This window comes from Engystomops pustulosus, chromosome 7, assembly GCF_040894005.1.
Source record: "Engystomops pustulosus chromosome 7, aEngPut4.maternal, whole genome shotgun sequence".
NCBI classification, from domain to species: domain Eukaryota; kingdom Metazoa; phylum Chordata; class Amphibia; order Anura; family Leptodactylidae; genus Engystomops; species Engystomops pustulosus.
The window spans coordinates 112,621,425-112,645,074 of record NC_092417.1 but is presented as its reverse complement, the minus strand read 5'-3'; the positions used below and the strand labels follow the sequence as shown (position 1 = coordinate 112,645,074).

Genomic DNA, 23,650 nt, shown 5'->3' with positions numbered 1-23,650 from the left:
ACTTGCCTGCCCTCCCTATTGCAGCACTAGCTCCTCCAGGTATGTGCCATTTGAGGCCAATCACTGGCCTCCACTGTGTAAAGGTCACCACTGAGGGCAGTTAATGGAAGAGTCACCAGCTACTAATGGCAAGTCATGTAAATTTACCACAAATTGTTTTACAGTATAGAGTAACAATAGCTGCCAGAGTGCATTATGTGCTCTCATCGGTGAAATTCTTGCTGTTTTTTTTATTGTAGTCTATCCTTATAAAATTATTTCAACATTAAACTGCCCCCACCAAACTGATAAAGAGATCAGTCTTACATCACTATGACTATGATAGAGGTATCAGCACGTCACATAGTACATGTGTAGTAGACCTGAACTCAGGACGCAATTAAGTGCTTTGCCCTCAGCTAGAAGGAAGCCTAATCCATATCTGGATTTAAAATGTTTCACAGGATAATATGTACGGGAAGGAAAATAATCTCTTGAAGTGAGAGAAGCAGATTCTTCACATAATAACTTGATCTCTTTCTCTTTTGCAGTGTACATCCATCTACAGGCGTTTTATGACTGTATACTAGTAATACTTAAAGAGGACCTGTAACCCGAAATAATTCATCTAGGAGCACTTGCTAAAATAAGCAGCTCCCCAGCCCTACCCCCTGTGTAGCAATGTTAAATTGCTAGCTTTATTGGTACATAACGATAAGCTAGCAAACACTGCACTGCAATAGTCATATTTATGAGGGGGCGGTGACTGCAGCATGGAGCCTACATACGGTGTGGGAGGGGCGGGGGAGAAGCAGAGGAGAGGGAAGCACCCCTCATGAATACGCCAGACCTCTGTAAGCATTCACAGGGCTATGGCAGTGCCGTGTTTGCTAGCTTATCAGTATGTTCTGATAAAGCTTGTTGTTTAACACTTCTTTTACTGGGGTAGGGCTGGGGAGCTGCTTACTTTAGTAAACAACTCCTAGAGCACTGATGGCGAACCTTTTAGGCACTAAGTGCCAAAACTACAAGCAAAAAAAAGATATTTTCACAAAGTGCCAAATGGCAATTTAAAGTAATTCACAAGTTTCAAACGTATTGGCGCCCTGATGACACCAATACAAGAGAAAGAAGGAGAAATTTGGATTGTTATTGTAGTTTCCCTCTAAAGTCCTCTTAACAGGATAAATCATGGGTCCGGAGAAGAGGCTACAATGATAATCAAGCTCTGTCCACACCTCCTTGATTCAGGTCTTGATTTCTGAATGTTGACCTTTGTGCTGGGCAATGCCCTGGGTGCCCAAAGAGAGGGCTCTGAGTGCCACCTCTGGCACCCGTGCCATAGGTTCGCCACCACTGTCCTAGAGGGTTTAGTCAGGGTGACAGGTCCTCTTTAAAGGGCAAGCATCTATTGCGTGTCATCCCACACTGTGCTCTGCGACATATTGAAATGCACAAACTTAAGGGTGTTTACTATTTTAATGACATATTGGGAGCATATCCCAACAATTTAGGATTGCAGGCAGATATCTCACCAATTTGGATATTTTGCATTGCAATAGCTTTTAGGTTTCCTCCTGGTAAGAGGGTGACACAGTGCAGGGAAAAATATTGAAGGTGCGTTAACACATGCCATTTGCCTTGTGTTAAGAAACGCAAGGAAAACCTCTGGGGACGGTGCTCGGCATGATCACATATGCATTTCCATAGAAGCTCATGCGATCAGTAACAAGCACCTGCTGTTTAGCATGGTTTTCTATGGACCATTTCATTTCTATAGGAGTTTTAGAAGATTCTTTGTATAGAAACTCACCACATATCACCCCGTTTTATTAACTTCACCGCTCAAACTATTCAAAACAGCAGGTAGGAAGCTTGTTAATCCTCTTTTACAGAACTTCAAACAAAATGAAGGTTTGATTTGGAATTCACTAATATTTATCATTAATACATTCATTTATCCCCCAAATGTAACAACATAAACGTAAAAAAGTAGACATCTACAAACATGCTGTGCAGTTTCTTCCTAGTAAGAGGACACCCCATATGTGGATGTAACCCGCAGTCAGGGCACATGGCGGGGCAGGAAGGAGCCATTGGGCTTTTGTAGGGCAGAATAGTTTTCAGGTGCCACAACGTGTTTGTAGAGCGCCAAAGGGCGCGTTCACACGTGGCATTTGGGTTGCGTTTTCAAACGCAATCCAAAGGCTCCACCTGCGATCGCACATTGCAGTAAGATTGCATTTACTTTGCGTTTAGTGAATGTGTTGGAAACACATTGTTACCAAAATATGTGATCACAAGTGAAGCCTTTGCATTTAGAAACTGAATCCAACCAAAATGCCACATGTGAACGTGGTTTCAGGTACCACAAACCTTTATACCAGAGAATTTGTAAACTTTTTATCATGAGGTATAGCGAGCATATTAACTCCTTGCCACTGATGGGAATTTTCCATTTTACTTACTCTGTTTATCACTTCCCACTTTCAAAAATCACTAACTAACTCTGCTAAACAAATTGTACTTTTTAGTGACAGTATTTTGTATTCCATGCCTTGAACTGGGAAGTAGAAATAGAATTAAAAATGCGGTAAAATTGACAAGAACCCGCATTTGCTTAATTTTCTTGTGGGCTCTGTTTTTACATTTTCACTGTACATTCCAAACGGCATCTCTAGTATATTCTTTGGTTCAGTACATGTTTTTACTATTTGGTTCTAGGGAAATGGGGTGATTTGAATTTTTAATGTTTTATTGTTTTAACTTTTTTTTTCACTATTTCTTAGACCCTCTAGTTCAGTGATGGGGAACCTTTTAAACACAGAGTGCCCAAACTACAACCAAAAGCCACATATTTTTCGCAAAGTGCCAATGCGACAATTTAAGCAGTAACTCTGTCACAGGCTTAAAGGAAACCTACCACTTGAAGTGGCAGGTTTCTGATGGAAATACCGAGCACCAGCTCAGGGTGAGCTGGTGCCGGAGCTTATTTTTGTTAGTGTTTTAAACCGCGGTATCGAACACTTTTTAAACTTTATAGCCGGCGCAGGCAGGTACGCGCACGGCGCTTACCATGCGCGCAGCTACATTGGAAGTGAAGGAGAGCTGCGCGCATGGTAAGCGCCGAGCGCGTACCTCCCTGCGCCGGCCATAAAGTTTAAAAAGTGTTTTAAACCGCGATTTAAAACACTAACAAAAATAAGCTCCACCCTGAGCTGGTGCCCGGTATTTCCATCTGAAACCTGCCACTTCAAGTGGTAGGTTTCCTTTAAATTGTAAGGGGACCTGAGGACACCAATACAGTAGAAAGAAGGAGGAGACGTTTGGATTATCATTGTAGCTTCCTTCTAAGGTCCTAGGCTGCCTGGGACTGCAAGAAGCCTTGAGTCCTGTCTGGTGAACCCTGCCCTGGGGTGCCCATATAGAGGGCTGTGAGTGCCACCTCTGGCACCCGTGCCATTGGTTCGCCACCACTGTTCTAGGGTAGTTTAACATTAGATGGTCTGATCGTTCCTACCAAATACTGCAATACTTCTGTATTTTGTACTTTGGGAAAGGGAGATGGTGATGGTGTACATATTTCTAAAAAATATTGGCCAAAAACAGCAGCACAGCAGGTGATGATCTGGGTGCTATCTCAAGTAGTAATTCAGAAATCATCTGTTGTAAAGCAGAAAGAATATATGCATATTTCTAACATTTTTTGGCAAGTTTATTCAGTTTAACTATTAAAAAAACTTTAATCAGAAAAATGACAAAAAAAGCTTATTTTTTCATACTTGCAGTCCTTTATTGGCTAATTTTATAAAGAAAAAAAATATCTAATTACTGTAATAAAACTGTCCTATCAAGTTAAAGTCTCACATGTCATGAAAGGGTGTAGAGTATTATCCCACAATTACTTCCACTTCCAATTTACCAGGGTTTATTTAGCCTCGCATACGAAAAAAACAAGGGGAGTGGCCATCCTCAAAAATTCCTTCCTGTTTCAACCACAGGATTCCTACTCTGACTCTGAGTGGCGCTTTCTAATATTCTAAGGAATGTTGCAATCCAAACACATCTGCATAGTAGATTTCTATGCACTCCAAAGCTTCAGCTACCCACTATTAACCCCTTAACAACCTGGCCCTTTTTTGTTGTATAATTTCCATTTTTCACTCCACCTTAAAAAAATCTACAACTTTTTTATTTTTACACGTAAAGAACTCTGCTTGTTTTTTGCACTTCATAGTGATGATATGTTATTTTCCATGCTATGTACCGGAAAGCAGGAAAAAAAATCCAAATGCAGTGAAAATGGTGAAAAAAAACACATTTGCGGTCCTGTGGGCTTGGATTTGACAGCTTTCACTGTGCGCCCCAAATGACAGGTTTACTTTATTCTTTGTGTCGCTGCGATGACAGGGATACCAAATTTTTATAGGTTTTATAATGTTTTCATACATTTACAAAAATGAAAGCCTCCTGTACAATTTTTTTTTTTTTTTGCCATCTTCTGACGCCAATAACTTTTTCATACTTCAGTGTACGAAGCTGTGGGTGGTGTCATTTTGTACAACTTGATGTTTTCAATGCTACCATTTTTAGGAATGTACGACCTTTGATCACTTTTTTTTCCATTTTGAAAAATTTTCAAAATTCAATTAAAAAAAGTGCCATTTTCCACTTTGGGCGCTATTTTCTGTTACAGGGTTAAACGCAGTGAAAAAATTATATTTTGATAGGCATTTTCGGACGCAGCAATGCCTAATGTGTTTATGATTTTTACTGTTTATTTAGATCAGTTCTATGGAAAGGGGTGGTGATTTAAATTTTTATTACTATTGATTTAATTTTTTTTTACTTTTTTTCAGACCCCCTAGGGTTCTATAACCCTTTTTTCTGATGGATCTTACCATATACTGCCATACAACAGTAGGGAGTCTGAAAAATAGTGAAAATAATAAAAAAAAAAGGTTAAAAAAATTATATTAAAAAACCCCCCTAAAAACTCAAATCACCCCCCTTTCCCTAGAACTGACATAAATATAAATAAACAGTAAAAATCATAAACACATTCGGTACCGTCGCGTCCGAAAATGCCCAATCAAAATATAATATTTTTTCACTGCTTTTAACCCCGTAACAGAAAATCGCGCCCAAAATCGAAAATGGCACTTTTTTGCCATTTAAAAAAAATATAAAAATTCAATAAAAAGTGTTCAAAAGGTCGTACAGTCCTAAAAATTATAACACTATAAACGTCATCAAAAGCTGCAAAAAAAACCCACACCTTCCAGAGCACTGTATACCAAAGTATAAAAAAGTTATTGGCACCAGAAGATGGCAAAATCCAAAAAAGATTTTGTACATGAGGTGTTAATCTTTGTAAATGTATGAAAACATTATAAAACCTATACAAATTTGGTTTCCCCGTAATCGTACCGACCCAAAGATTAAAGTAGACATGTCATTTGGGGCATACAGTGAAATACGTAAAATCCAAGCCCGCAAGAATATGGTACAAATGCGTTTTTTTGCATTTGGAATTCTTTTTCCCGCTTCCCAGTACAAGGCATGGAATATTAAATATCACCGTTTGGAAGTGTAATTTGTTACGCAGAAAATAAGCCATAACACAGCTCTGTACATGGAAAAATAAAAAAGTTATAGAGTTTTGAAGGTGGGGAGTGAAAAATGAAAAAGCAAAAAACTAAAAAGGGCTGCGGCTAGTCCAGTTTATGATGACAGGTTCTCTTTAAAGGCGTTTTCGACAGGCTCTGCCAATTTACTTATGGGTCTATAATTTGGTGTGGAGGTCTTAACTTTACAATCAGCCCTGCTATAGACAGCTCGGCTGTGAGCAGGTCAGATGTAACGCTCCTGGTTAGACACGTATTTATGCAATTAGTCAGGACACATAACCTGGCTGATACATGGAGAGAGTCTCATGGAAGCATACAGGGTTATACATATTTTTCAGATCACGGTGCAGTCCTCAGAGTGTTTAAATTGGTGTCAGCTGTGGAAATCGCTGGTTGGGTCATAAGCAATTAATTTTAAATACCATATGGAAAGTTGCAGTGAAAAGTAAGAGAACGCATTGCAGTTCCAACATACAATAAAAAAAATCAGCTACATATGCTAGAACGGACTAACCAGCTTCACCCTACATCTTACTAAACACCAAACTCCAGCTAGAAGCCCTTCTCACTACGACAACCAAAAGAGCAGTAAAATGGACCCAAATATTATTTAACATATAAGTTAATAAGATGGATAAACATCACCTACAACAGAAAGAATGCATTAACACGGTTTTCTCCATCCAGACACAGAATGGGAATGTCACTTCCCGTCCTGAAACATATACAGTACTTTCCATAAATTTTACCAATTACTCTATACAGCACCCAACCAACCCAACCCCTCTAACAGATAGCTTCCTCATTTCAATTAATCGCCCATCGCTCCCATCATCAGCAGAGGAGATTCTCATGGCCCCAATTACTGATGAAGAAATTAAAGAGAAGGTAAAAAAAATCTTAAACTGGGCAAATCCCCGGCCCTGACGGCCTTGCTGCTGCTTATTACAAAAAAATTCCTTCATATTCTATTTTCACACATCCGAGCCTACAAAGGGAACCTACCACCACAATTCTACCTACAAAGGTAGAACGGGTGGTAAGTGGATGTATGGGACGTGAGGATAGCCCTTTTTAGAGCTAATCCTCATGTCCCTGCTATCTTTTAAAAACTTTAATACCCTAATATGCAAATTTTCTTAAGAGGCTACTGGGGCGTGGAGTACATGAGGCTATACGTCGCAGCTACTCCACGCCCCAGTGGCCTCTTTTCTCCTCATACCTTGACATCTTTGGCGCGCAGCTCCTCGTAGCACAGGACGCCGGCTTCTCGGATGAGGGCGTGAAGATGTCAGGGTAGGAGGAGAAGAGAGGCTACTGGGGAGTGGAGTAGCCGCGGCGTTTAGCCTCATGTCCGCATACTCCACGCCCCAGGAGCCGCTTAAGAAAAATTTACATATAAGGGTATTAAAGTTTTAAAAAGATAGCGGGGGACATGAGGATTAGCTCTAAAAAGGGCTATCCTCACGTCCCATACATCCACCTACCACCTGTTCTACCTTTATAGGTAGAATCGTGGTGGTAGGTTCCCTTTAACCATTATACACTCAGCAAACCACACCCTTACTTATGCTCTCACTGGATATAGAAAACTCTTTTTATATTGTCTTCTGGCCATACTTATTTAAAGTTATGGAACACTTTGGATTCCCAGCAGTTTGTTTTCTCCCTTAAGCTTCTTTAAGACCAGCCACTAGCTTAGCTCACACTCCATTCACTCCACCCTACCCCTATACACATTGCCAGCGGCACACGGCAAGGTTGTTCTGCTCTTTTTGCCCTAGCTATGGAGCCCCTAGCTGCAGCAATACGGGCCAACCATGATATTCAGGGCTTTTCTACTACCAGCAACACTTATAAAGTTAGCCTTTTCATGGATGACCTGCTCCTGTCAAATTATTAGTCCCCACACATCCCTGCCAAACCGATTGCATCTCCTTAACAACTTTAATTTAGTTTCTGGACTAAAGGTAAATATGGATAAGTCACAGGTACTCTGTATATCCTGCCTAGGACACCGGAGGGCCTGGTAGATTCCTTTGGTTTCAAACTACAGCCACACTATATCACATTTTTGGGGTTAGAGCTCACAACTCAGGTTGACGAAGTTCCACTGTAACTACTCCATACTACTATTTGAAGATTCACTGAGGACTGGTTATGTTCCACAGGACTGGCGCATAGCAAATGTGGTACCAATATACAAAAAAGGATCAAATAGCGATCCTGGAAACTACAGACCCGTGAGTCTAACTTCTGTGGTGGGGAAAATATTTGAGGGGTTTGTTAGAGATGCTATCCTGGAGTATCTCACCTTATAACCCAGCGTCAGCATGGGTTTATGAGAGATCGGTCCTGTCAGACTAATCTGATTGGTTTCTACGAGGAAGTAAGTTCAAGACTGGATCTGGGGGACGCTGTGGATGTTGTATATCTGGACTTTTCAAAGGCATTTGACACCGTGCCACATAAAAGGTTGGTATATAAAATGAGACTGCTGGGAATAGGAGAAAATCTGCGTATTTGGGTAAGTAATTGGCTTAGTGATAGAAAACAGAGGGTCGTCATTAATGGCACATTCTCAGATTGGGTTGACGTTACCAGTGTAGTGCCACAGGGGTCAGTATTGGGGCCATTCTTTTTAATATTTTTATTAATGACCTTGTAGTGGGTTTACACAGTCAAGTTTCAATATTTGCAGATGATACTAAGCTGTGTAAAGTAATAAATACTGAGGTCGATAGTTTAGCATTACAGAGGGATTTGTGGAAGCTTGAGGTGTGGGCAGAGAAATGGTTGATGAGGTTTAATGTAGATAAATGTAAAGTTATGCACTTGGGCCATGGAAACAAAAAGTATAATTATGTTCTAAACGGTCAATTACTTGGTAAAACTGGAGCTGAAAAGGACTTGGGGGTATTGGTGGATGGTAAACTTAATTTTAGTGACCAGAGCCAGGCGGCTGCTGCTAAAGCAAATAAAATTATGGGATGTATCAAGAGAGGAATAGATTCTCATGATAAAGACATAGTTTTGCCCTTATACAAATCGCTGGTCAGACCACACATGGAATATTGTGTACAGTTTTGGGCACCAGTGTATAAAAGGGATATAGTAGAGCTGGAACGGGAGCAGAGGAGAGCAATCAGGATTATTAGGGGAATGGGGGGATTAGAATACACTGACAGATTACAAAATTTGGGATTATTCAGTTTAGAAAAAAGACGACTGAGGGGAGACCTCATTACAATGTACAAATACCTGAACGGACAGTACAAGGATCTCTCCAAAGATCTTTTTATACCTAGGCCTGTGACCAGAACAAGGGGGCATCCTCTACGCCTAGAGGAGAGGCGATTTTACCATCAACATAGACAAAGGTTCTTTACTGTAGGAGCAGTGAGACTATGGAACTCTCTGCCGCAGGAGGTTGTTATGGCGGACTCTATGTACATGTTCAAGAGAGGCCTGGATACCTTTCTGGAGAGCAAAAATATCACAGGTTATGGGGATAAAACATTTATTTAATTCTTAAAGGTTGGACTTGATGGACTTGCGTCTTTTTCCAGCCTTATATACTATGATACTACAGTGATCCAAACCGACATAAATAACTGGTCTAAACCTTCCCTCTCCTGGCTGGATCATATCCACACAATTAAAATGGTGACCTTACCAAAGTTTTTATACCTTTCGATCCCTGACCATTCCAGTCCCTGCAAGAACATTCAAACTTATGCACTACTACCATGCCTCCAAATTTGTTTAGAATAATAAACCTGTACGTGTTGCACTCTCCACTATGTTTAAACATAAACTCCTGGGAGACTTGTCATTGCCCAACTTCGCCCTCTATTACAAAGCAGCTGAAATAGCCCAATTTCCCCTATATCTACCCTCAAACACGCCGAGGTAGATCACACTGGAATCACAATTACTCCAGCTGGCATCTTTACCAAGTCTGTTTTGGATGACAGGCACATTGCCACCCCCTGTACCATCATCTTTAAAACTGCGGCGTTAGATTCCAACAAAAACTCCAATCCAACCCCTGCTTACTACCTTATTACCTTACCTTATTACTACCTTCATACCACAATCCTGCCTTTTCTCTAGTACTAGAACAAGGGGACTTCACATGGTGGGAGCAAAGGGCATTGTCCATGTGCAGCACTTGAAGTCTGGGGGGACATTTTTATCTACCACTGAAATTAGTGCACAATATGAGGTTTCTTCCTCCGAATTCTTTAAACTCTCAATTGTACCTCGAGGTATAGCATGTACAAAATTTGACATCCTCGGTTTCCCGTACAGCTTTCGAAAATATTTGTATGAATGATCTGTTTGGTGGAGGGACAATCTCCCTCTTACATTCTTAGGAGTCCTCTACCACTGCAGACTTCTTCACTAACTACACCTACACCAATCTTGTATCAAAGCTTTTTTCCTCTCTCCCCCTCCCCCGTGTGCCCTTTCCCCATAACGTTTCCTCTTGCTCAATTGATACAGTAGTTGGCTATGTATCCGATGGGGCGGTGGTACACTTCCCCCTGAGAGGTGCATATGTTTCGCTGGTTCTATTGTAAGGCATCTTTAGGCTTTTTGATCAATAAAGTTTTGTTGAAACTAAAAAAATTTTTTTGAAACGTAAAGCTTTTGCAAAGATTTTCCCATTTAAAGAAGCACACAACAGAATATAAAAAATGGATCTTGAAATTCCAGCATCCATGACCATTGGTCACGAAGGGGTTATTGTCCACTGTGCACCCCATCTTGAAAGAAAAAAAACCAAAATGTAGATATTTGAGTAATTAATTAAACAAGAGAAACTGAAATATCACATGGTCATAAGTATTCTGCCCCTTTGTCAGTATTGAGGAGAATCGCCTAACGAGCTAGTACAGCCATGAGTCTTCTTGGGAATGATGCAACAAGTTTCTCACACCTGGATTTGGGGATCCCCTTCCATTCTTCCTTGCAGATCCTCTCCAGTTCCATCAGGTTCTATGGTGAATGTTGGTGGAAGCCATTTTTATGTCTCTCCAGAGATGCTCAATTGAGTTTAGGTCAGGGCTCTGACTGGGACAGCCAAGAATGGTCACAGAGATATACTAAAGCCACTGCTTTGTTATTTTAGCTGTGGTGATTAAGGTCATTGTCATGTTTGAACGTGAACCTTCAGCCCAGTCTGAGGTCCAGAGCACTCTAGAAGAGGTTTTCATCCAGGATATCTCTGTACTTGACTGCAATAATTTTTCCTTCAACTGCAAACCCGTTACTTCTGCCCCTGCAGCTGAAAACATCCCCATAGCATGATGCTGCCACCGCAATGTTTCACTCTTGGGATTCTATTTGGCAGGTGATGAGTAGTAATGAACACCAAATCTTTATCTCACCAGTCCAGAGAATCTCATTTTTCATAGTCTGGGAGTCTTTCATGCATTTTTAATTTGCAAACTGTAAGCAGGCTTTCATGTCTTCCACCGAGGAGAGGCTTTCATTGGCACACTGTCATAAAGGTTCTTCTCCCATGAATGCTAAGTTTGGCTGGACGACCAGGCCGAGGAAGAGTTGTAGTCATCCCAAAAGACTTCCATTTACGAATTATGGAGGCCACTGTGCTCCTAGGATCCTTGGGTGCTGCAGAAATTCTTTTGTAACCTTGGCCTGATCTGTGCCTTCCCACAATTCTGTCTGTGAGTTCCTTAGGCAGTTCCTTACACCACATGATTCTCATGTGCTCTGACATGCACTGTGAGGTCTTATATAGACAAAATGTATGTCTTTTTTAATCAGGTACAATTAGTTAAAGGAAATCTGTTACCACATTTTCAGGAATACAACTAGTGACATGTTCCCATAGAGCCCTATTAATAAACATCCTTGTATTAGCTAAAAATACATTCCCTCACATCCCCATAAATCAACTTCATCTTAGATTACCTGGCATTAGAGGGGGTGTGTCCTGCTTCCATTTCCTCCTCCCCATGTCTCCTGCTTCTGCTCCGCATGTCATTTGACCAGAGTGATGTCATCTAAGGTCCTTTACCCAGTTACATTTGCAACGTCTACCAAATGTATGTATCTGTTCACATGGCAGTATCATGGCATGATCACAGTATGCCTCCATGGACTTCTATTCCTCACCAACCTCCACGGAGGCTTCTGTTATTTCATGTGATCAGATAAATAAATGGAGTAGACTTTGCAAATGTAACAGGACCTTAGATGACATCACCCCGGTCGCATAACATGAAGTGGTTAATGATGTAACAAAGCTTTCTCTCAATGTTCCACATAACAGAATGTTCTGTAGCAGTGAGAGCTGTCAATCAGGAACAAGGAGGCAGAGCCATGCAAGTAACATTTAATATGATGGCTTCACATCAGGGGATTAGGGCAATGTTTATTAATCAACTTTTTTAATGAAGTATTTACTTTGGGTGGGTTAATTTGCATGGCAGGTTCTCTTTAACCACAGCTAGACTCCAATGAAGGAGTAGAACCATCTCAAGGAAGATCAGAAGGAAATGGACATCATGCGAGTTAAATATGAATGTCACTGCAAAGGATCTGAATACTTACAACCATGTGATATTTCAGTTTTTCTTGTTTAAAAAATTAGCAAAAATATCTACGTTTCATTTTTTTTCTGTCAAGATGGGGTGCAGAATGTACTTTAATGAGATAAAAAAAGAACTTTTTTAATCTTACCAATTAGCTGCAATGAAACAGAGTGAAAAATTTAAAGGGTTATGGATAATTTCCGAACTCACTGTATATTTATTTATATCCATACATACTGTAAATTTGGAAGATGTAACAGAAAATGGCAAATAGCCATGAGAGCCTCTGACTGTCATGGCAGCTGATAAATGCCTATCATCCCCACCTTTTAAATGACGCAATGACTACTCATTTGTCACTAATAACAAAATAAAGATTTTAAACATTTGAATTAATGCTACATTGTGGCAGAACAATTTAAGTCATCTGTATTAATAGTAAAGTTCCTTGCCTACCAGCCCAATAGAGTATGTCTTGATATTGGTTTTACCAAATCTTATCAGACTTGATAATATCTAAGACTCTGTATTATTTGTGAGCCAATGGTCTGGCTTCCATTAAAAGTAAAACATGAGAGAATTTTAGAGTGAGCAGCTACCAAGTACATCTTTCTGAGGGCTCCCCCACAGATCATAGAGTAGGTAGTTGGAGATCCCAGCAACGCTGCGCCATCAGCTTTGTTCTATCAATGTGTGGTGAACTACAAAATATTGCAAATACCGGTCTTCCTGAACTGTGTATCCTACTCACCTGTGTATTCTGGGAAGCAGATAGTTAGAGGAGACTTCTTGATCTTCTCCGCAAACAGGTCCTTCTTGTTGAGGAAGAGAATGATTGATGTGTCAATGAAGAACTTGTTGTTACAAATTGAGTCGAAGAGCATTAGAGACTCGTGCATTCGGTTCTGCAGCAAGGAGGGAGGAGAGACAGGAGGTGGAAGACAGAAAGAAAAGGAGAAAAGGAGTTAGGCTGAGGAGAGAGGAATGGTTACCAGTGTAAAACAAAGAAAAAGGAAAACATTATTAGAGTCTTAAGTTTTCTCCAAGAATCTTGCACTAAGTGTGGAGACAACCCAATACACTGAGCGTCAATAGCAGAATAATACAGTAATATAATGAACAATTAATACTGTAATCATAGAGTAATAGCAGTTATTTATAACCTAGGGATAATATCACAGGCGCGGGACATCGGCGGTGCCGGAGGAGGTAAGTACATGTTTATTATGTTTAAATAGCCCTCCCCAGCCCGGCCATAAGAAATTCTTAAAACCCGTATAACCCCTTTAATGTACTCAGGATAACAAAATAACACATTCTCTAATTCACAGTATTAATAAAAATACAGCATTTCCCAGCTATAATTCCAACCTGTCTAACAGTCCTGGTGTACACAATTTCAGTTGCCCCCTAGACACGAGCCTGTAACTTATGACTTGGGGTCGGGGACACCATCTTGGATTTATGTGTGACAGCCGTAGTGCAGAGTTTCTCTCTCTGCTCTCTAGCCTTGCTCCCCCCCCCCTGCACTCCAGGAGAGCCGACTGTGTCATTGTTTGCTATATGCATCTCATGGATCTCATCATTTCTGATCTGTCTCACCTCTCTTTCTGTGTGTCAGATACTAGTGTAATGTTTAGAAGCCAGATGAAAGTGTATATAAACCCTGATAATCTAACCACATTGTCAGCTCACAGAACTAGATGGATCATAATGTGCTAAAACAGCAATAAAACAGAGTAAAATTGTAAAGTAAAGGGCTAAAAATTATCTTTATTATGTTAACATCACTAGGGGATTTAGCTTTGAAGCATTTTATTTAATAGGAAATCCCTTTTAGGAATTCAACTGAAACTGTTTTATTAGGAGTAGACACAGAGAAGCACAATAACACCAGCAGGTATGAGTTATTGGAATATGATGTAATATGCACCCAGAAATCACCACTCAATAGCAAATGCATCATTACAGTAGCTCTTCACCTTATACATAAATACATATATACAATAGAGTATAACAGAACAATGCAAGCACACAATACGAGCATAGTCCCTAGTCCGGAGTGTGGTGCTAGGTATCACAGAAACTACAACATTGTGGACACTAAAGTATTTGCAACATTTTCTTGCATTTCTAGTTCTCAAAACCACCTTGAGACTGTAGTCTTATAACCTGCATTGCTGTTTTTAATTCCAATCATTGGCATTGGAAATACAGATCACTATGGTGCCAAGACATTGCTGCATAAGCGGTTTGCAGCATTATCAGTGCCTGACCTGCTGCCACTCACTATTCCTGCAGTTACTGTGGAGTAGAGGCACTTCCCACAGCAAAATTTCTATATATCCACTCACCAGAATCATCTATGCTACTGCCTCAATGTTAAATTGCTGTTCACTCTGGAAGTCTTTGGAATCTAAAAAACCTCTATGAAAAGGGGTGGGTTATGCATCAGCTGAGCAAGTTAGTACCCCCCAACCCCAGCCTAGTTTCATTTTCACGACAATATAGCTGAATACACAGGCCTTTTTTTCTTTGCAGAATCAGACAATATATTTAGAGGGTAGAGAGAAATTAGCCAACAACTAAATAATTTTTTTCTGGTGGGGTGATTAATCTGTTTATGTTGTGCCCAGACCAGTTTACATTAGTACAAGGGATGTAGGTTAATTTATTTTTATACGGTTATAAAATAAAACTATTTAAAAAAAAAAAAAAAAAAATCTTTTTGTACTCTTGCAGCAGAGTTTTGTTCTTTTTGTACATAATTTTTAAATCGACTATAACATTGAGAAAAGTAAATGCAACCGACTCTCCGGGTATTCTAACATTTACAACTTAATGCAGTACATGAATAAGGAGGAATGTTTAAGATTTTTAGATCATAGATAAAATTACAAATGTTAAAGCTTCATTTATAAAATTATATGATTATTTTTTTCAATTACTATTATATTTGCAACCTTATCCATGTACTAGAAACTTATATCCAAAATCTCTCTTTTTCTTCATGTACTACATTAAAATCTAAACTTAAAGGGAACCTGTCACCAGGAGACCCATTTTTAGCACTCCCCCAGTCCCCACAGAGCATAGTACATACACTGCTAAACTGTTTTTGTATTAAAAATTGGTTTTACAGAAAAAAAGATATGTTATATTGTACCTTTCATTAGCATGTGCTGTGTGACTAGGCAGTTGCCAAATGGGAGGGGCTGGAAAGGAGCAGTTCCCCCCCACCCTTGGGGAACAGCTCCTCCATGTGACCTTTTCAAATATATGAAAGCACCCATTACTTGGCTTAGCAACGCCCACTGCTCCTCTACAGCCAATCCCGAGTGAGGGGAGTTATTCATATATTTGAAAAAGTCACATGTTTCCCAAGGGTGGGGGGGGGGGGGAACTGCTCCTTTACAGCCACTCCCATTTGGCAACTGCCTAGTCACACAGCAGATGCTAAAGAAGGGTACAATATAACATATCTTTTTTTCTGTAAAACCTATTTTTTTTATACAAAAACACTTTGGCAGTATATGTACTATGCTCTGTGGGGACTGGGGGAATGCTACAAATGGTTCTCCTGGTGACAGGTTCCCTTTAAGACCTGGAGGGTTAACTGCATTTACTTTATTTCTTTTCTACCATTTTTCAATCCCAGTGGATTTATAGCTGGTAGGAAATAATAATCCTAGCGAGTCACCAAGTTGCATTTCAATTCTAACTTAAACATTACTCAAAGCGAACCTGTCACCTGAAATGTCATTTTTAGCTGGTGACAGGTTCCAATAGCCTATGCTATGCAGATTTTAAAAAATCCTTTGTCAGCACTCTGAATCATTTCAGTAGTTTATATAAGTTTAATTCACATTACCTGGCTCCTTGCCAGCAGTGTGTGGCGAGTCGCGGGGAGGGGACAGCTCCAGCCTGTGTCAGTCACCTCTCCTTCACATTCATCCAGCTCCCTCCCCACTTCCTGTCATGTGGACTGAGTAGACAGGGGAGGGGAGGTGGCCTAGAGGAATAATGCATGAGGAAACACTTATATAAAGTAGAGGCAGCATTCAGAATGCTGACAGCCATTTTTACTTCCCTTTACTTTCCTCTTATTATAGACAGATGCCTGTGTTTGCTGCATTGCTATGTCCAGACATTCACTAAACATGCCTATGTCCATTTGTTTGTAGCTGGGACATTTTCGGTCAAGTTGCAGTTACATGCCATACAGCATGCACCCGAAATAGCTTTATAGCCCTGAGTTACATCTGACAGTACACCGCAGCATAAACCTAAAATATATTTTTCAGAAAAAAATAAAACATTACAAGTTAGAAACAACCCGGCGTCCCTTTACATTCATAACAGTCTTGTACTTACAGTTAAAGGAACACAAATGTAATATGTGGAACATTTCACCCATTATCAGATAATACCAGGACGGCGTCTAGTAAACACAAATCAAACTCTCCATATTGTAGTATTTTAAAACTTTATTAACATAGACAAGGACAGAATTTCATGAGTGCCATGGAATTCTGCACAAATTATAAAATAACACAGTTATAACAATTCATAATTGGCAGCAGTATCTGAGGGGAGAGACAGGAACATCCAACCATTGTCCCCATCTACTCCTCTGTACATGTACGGAGGGAGGGCTGGGGATTTGTGCAAGCGCAGGTATCGATACGAACCACTAAATTTACTAGATCACAGCTCTTTGGAGCAAGAACCTTACAATCAATAGAACAGAATCCAGCGTAAAATTTGGCACTTAATTTAAAAGGGAAAGACATATTCACACAACGTGAAGATATTGTTGGCACAGCTGCTGAGGCACACACAGGCACAAATCCATAGTTAACCCTAACTATCTATAAACAGGCGAGTACACTTGTTAATACTAGGCCTGCTTACATGAAGATATTACAAAGCACTCATATTGTTCTGATCAGTTTCAACATTAGGAAATGTAAAAGTACAATCTGGACGCTTCTGCTTCATGTAAACAGGCCATGATTTTTGAATAGAAAACAACTAAAAATAAGGCACAATGTGGGCTCTGAAGAAGTGAATAGATAACCAAGTTGCACACAATGGATCAGTAACTCAGGCCCTGAACAACTCTGTGTTGCTCATCAAGCTGGTGAACAGCAGGCACCTATAGCCCAGTAGTTGTCCTAGTAGTCAAAAATACAAGACCCTACTGGGGGTGTCCCAGACATTTGATTGGTTCAAGAGGGAAACCCCATTTCCATACAGGTTCCTACTATGCCATCATTTCATATAAAGAGCAAATCAGTACAAGCCACATCCCCGCAGGTTAGTAGCAATGATGACATCTGTGACTGCATCAAACACAAACTGGATATTGTTGGTATCAGTAGCGCAGGTGATGTGCGTGTATATCTCCTTGTTCGGAGACTTGTTCCGGCTCTCGTATTGATGCTGAATGTAGGCTACCCCCTCAGTGAAGGAATTAGGACCTGCAAGAGAGGAGAGAGCAGCAGGTTTCCTTATACATGGCTTCCATCACACAAATCTAAGGATCATATTTAGAGGAGTATACATAACTACCGATATGATCAGTGCCATGTATGTAGGGTCTGTCACTAAGCAGCCAAGTGTAAAGGTTCAGTGTATACATGTGGAGTCAGGCTCATTCATGAAATGTTCTCACTTCCAGATTATACCTGTATTGGTAAAACTGTATTTATGACTATACTAATGCTACCAAGATCTATGCTGACATCCATGAGGCTTAAAGAATTTTTCTAGGGAGTAGGAATGGATACTCCTTGCAATATCTAGCCATCAGCTGTTGGAAAAATTGCACCTAAACATGAGCACCACCAGTGTCAGCTGCAGGATGGACATGGTGATAGGGATACCCTGTACAGTCAGCAATCAGGGAGTACTGTAGACTGGGGAATAAGTGCCCACCTGGAGCTGGCCCTGAATCAAGTAAGGGTTAGGAAGGATCGGACATATATAATTGGATGGCAATTCAGCTTTGCCAGTGTTTTTTCAGTAAATTCTTAATACCACTGAAGCCAGTTTGGATGGACATATAGATATACACATACAGATATACATTGTATTAATCTTTTTAATTTATTCATGAGTCGTTACCAATTAGAGGTCACTATAGACCGCTTTAAAAAGGTGCATCAGGGGTCACTGCATACAGTACATGTAGAGCAGGGGTCTCAAACTCGCGGCCCGCGGGCCAACTGCGGCCCGCGGGCCAATATTTTGTGGCCCCCACCTGGTCGCGCTGCATGGAGAGGGCTCGCCTTGGCAGTCGGGCAGGAGCCTCCGTCCGTCCGGACAGGAAGCTCCTGCCCGTCACTGTATAGTGCTCGGTGCGGCCGGAAACGGCCGCTCGAGCACTATTACTGGAGTGATGTGGCCGGAAAACCACCCCGGCGCACATCGCTCCATGAACTGGGATGCGCGACCGCGCGATGACGTCATCACGCGGCCGCGCACCCTTTCCTGTCCGGACGCAGGACGAGGAAAGAAGCCGCGGGAGCCAGAGGTGAGTATGAGGGGTTTTTTTTTTTCATCAAACAGCAGTAAAAACATGGTGGGGGCTTATTGTATAAAATCATTCATTGGTGGAGAGAGGGGATCAGTGGGCAGAACATGAAGTAATTTATTGTGGGGGGCAGCATATTATATAATTCATTGTGGGGGGGATATTATATAATTCATTGTGGGGGAGGGTATCATATAATTCATTGTGGGGGAGGGTATCATATAATTCATTGTGGGGGAGGGTATCATATAATTCATTGTGGGGGAGGGTATCATATAATTCATTGTGGGGGAGGATATCATATAATTCATTGTGGGGGGGGGGGGTGTAATATAATTCATTGTGGGGGGATGTAATATAATTCATTGTGGGGGGCAGCATATTATATAATTCATTGTTGGGGAGGATATAATATAATTCATTGTGGGGGGGGAAGCATATGAAATAATTAACTGGTTCACGGCGCGCAGCGGGTCCTACTGCATGGAGAGGGCCCACGGGCTGAACCCTCTCCATAGCCGGTAAGTCTTTGCTGCATATTGCAGCAAAGACTTAGGGTGATGTCAGACGTGGCGCTTTGTCTGCGCTTGCAAAAGCAGACAAAGCCGCGCCCCCCCGGGGCGGCCTGCGGACCAATCGCATTGGAGTTTCTATGGAAACACCTGCGATCGGGAATGAGTCGCCGGTGGTTTGCGTTAATTTAATAGAAACGCAGATGCGATTGGGCCGCAGGCCGCCCCGGGGGGCACGACTTTGTCTGCATTTGCAAGCGCAGACAAAGCGCCACGTCTGACATCACCCTTCAAAGTAACACCCGCAATCTGTGCTAACACCAATCGCGGGTGTTTTCACAGTGATCGCTGCCGGCAAAGCAACCAGCAGCTTCAAAAAGATGTTGGCGCCCATGCCTAGGATCGTCGCTCCCCGTCATCGAGGAGCGGCGATCCGTCGCCAGCCTCGGGTCTTCCGAAGAATGAAGAGGCTGTTTCGTTTTAACCCCTTCATTGCAATGTGCTGATAGCACATTGTAATGAATGAGGAGGGAAATCCCCACCTATGGCAGTATATGATAGGATTGATCAGACAACCTAGGGTTAAAGTACCCTAGGGAGTTTGAAAAATAGTAAAAATAAAAAAAGTTTTAAAAAAATTATAATAAAAAACCCTAAAAATTCTAATCACCTCGCTTTCCCTAGAACTGATATAAATATAAATAAACAGTAAAAATCATATACACATTAGGTATCACCGCATCCGAAAATGCCCGATCTATCGAAATATATTAACGGTTTTTCACTGCGCTTAAGCCGTAACGGAAAATAGTGCCCAAAATTGAAAATAGCACTTTTTTGCCATTTTGAAAACATTTTAAAAAATCTATAAAAAGTGATCAAAAGGTCGCACAGTCCTAAAGGGACCCCTCGGTACACAGGACGCGTTCATAGAGAAAACACGTCTCCCAGCTTGGGGCTTTCCTTGCACTGGGAGACGCCATGACATTTGAATCTGAATAATGATATTTTGTAAGCGCATTTTGTGTGGAAAACTTGATGCGGCCCAGCCTTACCCAGAATCTACCTCCAACGGCCCCCAGGTAAATTGAGTTTGAGACCCCTGATGTAGAGGGTGGGAATTGTTCACCATGACCCTTTGCTGTATCGACTTTGAGTTTGCACATATTACCACAAGGGTTATATACAAATCAGTCTTGTTAGCAGAGCCATCATTCGGAAGAATCCTTCACCTATAGAAATTATTTTTAGGAGTTTAGGTTACAAAATGGCTGTCTTCCCTATGCCCTAGAGGCAGGTGCACATTAAGGGAATAAGTGACCTAGATTTCTCTTTTCCATTTCCAGCTAATTCTTATTCATCTTGTGGGGTGTGAGGGCCATGATGATTAATGTGATGTATGCTGACATTTCACTGGGAGCATGTGTACCTGTGTATTCCGGAAAGCAGATAGTAAGTGGAGATTTTCGGATTTTGTCCTGGAAGATATCTTTCTTATTCAGGAACAGGATGATGGAAGTGTCAGTGAACCACTTGTTGTTACAGATGGAGTCAAACAGTTTGAGAGATTCATGCATTCTGTTCTGTAACACAAACAAGAGCCGCACGTCACACGGGCTCGGAGCGCTCCTGCTCTGGGTACACAGGGTGCACATAGAAGACAGAGATGGCTACACAGTATGAAGTATCTGCTCCTCTGCACACACTGATATTTGAAGCACATGCACATCTACCAGGCTCCGTGTTGTATATCCCCTTGTACTTAGATGTCTTCCCTCTCCCAGTCTTTTTGCATGCTCATGCTCCTTGTATGGACCCCATCATGCACTGCCTGCTGCTCAGTGTTCTTGCTGTCCGATGTGCACACACTCATGTAAGTGACCACTCACGCTATTCCTTTTCATGGCTCGCATACGGTCTGTGCTCTCATAGACATGCATCTTGTGTTAAGCCCATGTCATGCATTCTACAATACTTCAGTGGCTTCTCAATTAATTTTCTTCTAATTTGCTGTCACACTCATCCTGTGAACTATCCAGCCACACTCTCCTTTGAGCATTTCTCTTCCCATGGCTCTTCAGAACTTATTATCCAAATACTTGTCATCTTGTAGTTCTCTGCATTTCACAATTTAGCATGTGATATCCCCAATACCATAGAAAGTTTATAATGATGAAGCAGCAGCAGGAGCAGTATAGAAGATGAAATGTAATGTAATGTTATGGAGATGTGCTTCTTCCACATCAGTACATGCATCATGCGTTGGAAAAGGGTGGAATAGATTTCTAAAGGACCAGAATGGCCAGGAGGATCCTTAATACTGCTAGACAACATTAATTCAGGACATTTCAGCTCCTGAAATTAATGGAGAATTGGACAGGAGTCAAGCGACCTGGGAAAAACCTTGTCTTAGAATCCCTTTAATAATTTAGAAGGGAACAGTCAGTAAAAGTTCTGATATAAACCGAAGAATGAAGATAGATGGAAGGCTCCAGCTCATACAAATAAAGCCAGAAGAAGCATCATAAGACTATGAGAATATGTGCAATTTACACAAGACAAGATCCTTCAGCACAGGGCACTCCCTACTGTGCCTTCTATTGTACTGCTATCTAAATATGAAGCTTCATACCTGCTGAATGTGAAGGGTCCCTCAATGTCTGCAGGATATTTAGCCATGTTAGATAGGACTGGACGGCAGAGGAAGAAAAGTGCTGAAGACGTAGAGGTGTTTGGAGAAAGAGTACCGTGCAAGCTACTCCCCAGCAGGACCATGAGAACAGAAAGCAGGTGAACAGAGGCACAAAGCAACCAAATAGTCATGAGGTTAACCCCAGGTGGAAGGCCACATTGGGAAGAGTTATGGCGTGCGGTTAGTGACGAAAGGGCCTGTGTGATCCTCAATACTTCACAATGGTAAAGGTGTATTTCAAGATTACCAAAGATCAGTAAGACAAGGAGGGGCAGCAGGGACCTGTATAAAAGAAAACCCACAAACGTTCTGCTGCAAGAGTTAAAACAGCTCCTTATGCAATATACAATGACCAACATCTACACGATAAGCCAGGTGTGATAATACAGCAGTAAGAAGCAGAACATTTCCATACATGTAATTGTGACTTAATCCCTATAGCAGGCACATAACATCCATCACAGGTTACCAGAATAAATGCTGGACCATGTGTAAATAAATGAGGACTGTTCCCCTCTGCATATATTCAGCCCTCCTCTGACAAATGAGAATACTCAATACTCAAGGCAGCCTTCAGTTCATTATTTGTCGTCTTGTTCATACCCGCCTTCCGGAAGTCAAACATTTTTAGTTTTCATTTTAAAAAATGTTTGCAATTCTCTCCCCCCATCATAACTACTCAGTATACAGCATATACATGATATGCATATCATGCATACAAGGATGTCTTCCAGAAGCCAGCAGGACATGGGAAGTCACCGGAAATCCTGCTGCTGATGGGACATGTGGCCCGCCAGTCCCAATGACTACACGGAAGCTTTACCACAGTAAATACTATATGAATAACCTTTGTCTTATACTTACCCTGGTAAGGTTTTGTATTTGTGACCAAGCTGTTTGAGCTGGACAACCCCTTGTGGCAGGCATCAACCAAGATCATTGTCCTGTTCATCCTAATTAAAGGGGTTTTCGCATGAATCAAAGTTAGTCCCTATCCACAGGATAAGGCCAAAATGCTGATCGTGGGGGTCTGAGTGATAAGACCCCCACAGATCATGAAAACGAGGTGTCCGATGGGGTCCCAGTTACCTCAGTCGGACACCTCAATGCTCCAGGAGAGTGATGGAGCAGACAGCCGTGCATGACCCTTCTGTTCTATTCATCTCTACGGAGCTGACGGAGATGCCGAGTGGTTATGCGCGCCAGTCTGCTCCATTACTCTCCCAGAGCAAAGAAGAAGTGTCCGACTGAGGTAACTGGGACCCCATCAGACCCCTTGTTTTCGTGATCTGTGGGTGTCTCATCACCGAGACCCCCACCAATCAGCAAGTAAGGCCTTATCCTGTGAATAGGGCCCAACTTTGATTTGTGGGAAAACCCCTTTAATGGTCACTCATGAGAGAGTGCCAACCCCTGCCCTCGGAATGTGCACACAAGGAATTGTGGCGTTTGGCATAACAAGCAGCTTTAAAACTATATACATTTTGATTGTATATAGTATACGCATAAGGAATCTGACCACAACATACTTTCCATGTATGAATTTAATGGCAGAGCCCTATAGACTATTTATAGGTCATTTGAGGGGTACAGATGATATGGGATTCTGTGCCTTAAGGGGGCCCAAAGAGCCCAGTATAAGTAACCATACATTACAGTTTAAGTTGCTGGGTCCCAATGCATAAAGTCACAGACTTGATCCAATGCGTGTAGTAAAGTAAATGACAAGTACA

At 41.4% G+C, this 23,650-nt stretch overlaps 1 protein-coding gene across 4 annotated transcripts in view; it reads right to left on the bottom strand.

Annotated features, from left to right (window-relative positions):
* Positions 1-23,650, bottom strand: part of GNAO1 (G protein subunit alpha o1) — a 142,884-nt gene that overhangs the window by 5,219 nt on the left and 114,015 nt on the right. For 2 of the 4 annotated variants that reach the window (XM_072117607.1, XM_072117609.1), the window contains 2 exons: positions 20,655-20,808; positions 16,643-17,658 (listed from right to left, as the gene is read on the bottom strand). In XM_072117607.1, coding sequence (XP_071973708.1) covers positions 17,471-17,658; positions 20,655-20,808 — 342 coding nt within the window. In that variant the 3' untranslated portion in view covers positions 16,643-17,470. Of the gene's footprint in view, positions 1-12,926; positions 13,081-16,642; positions 17,659-20,654; positions 20,809-23,650 lie in introns of those variants that run through there. The other 2 variants (XM_072117606.1, XM_072117608.1) reach the window with 1 other exon arrangement.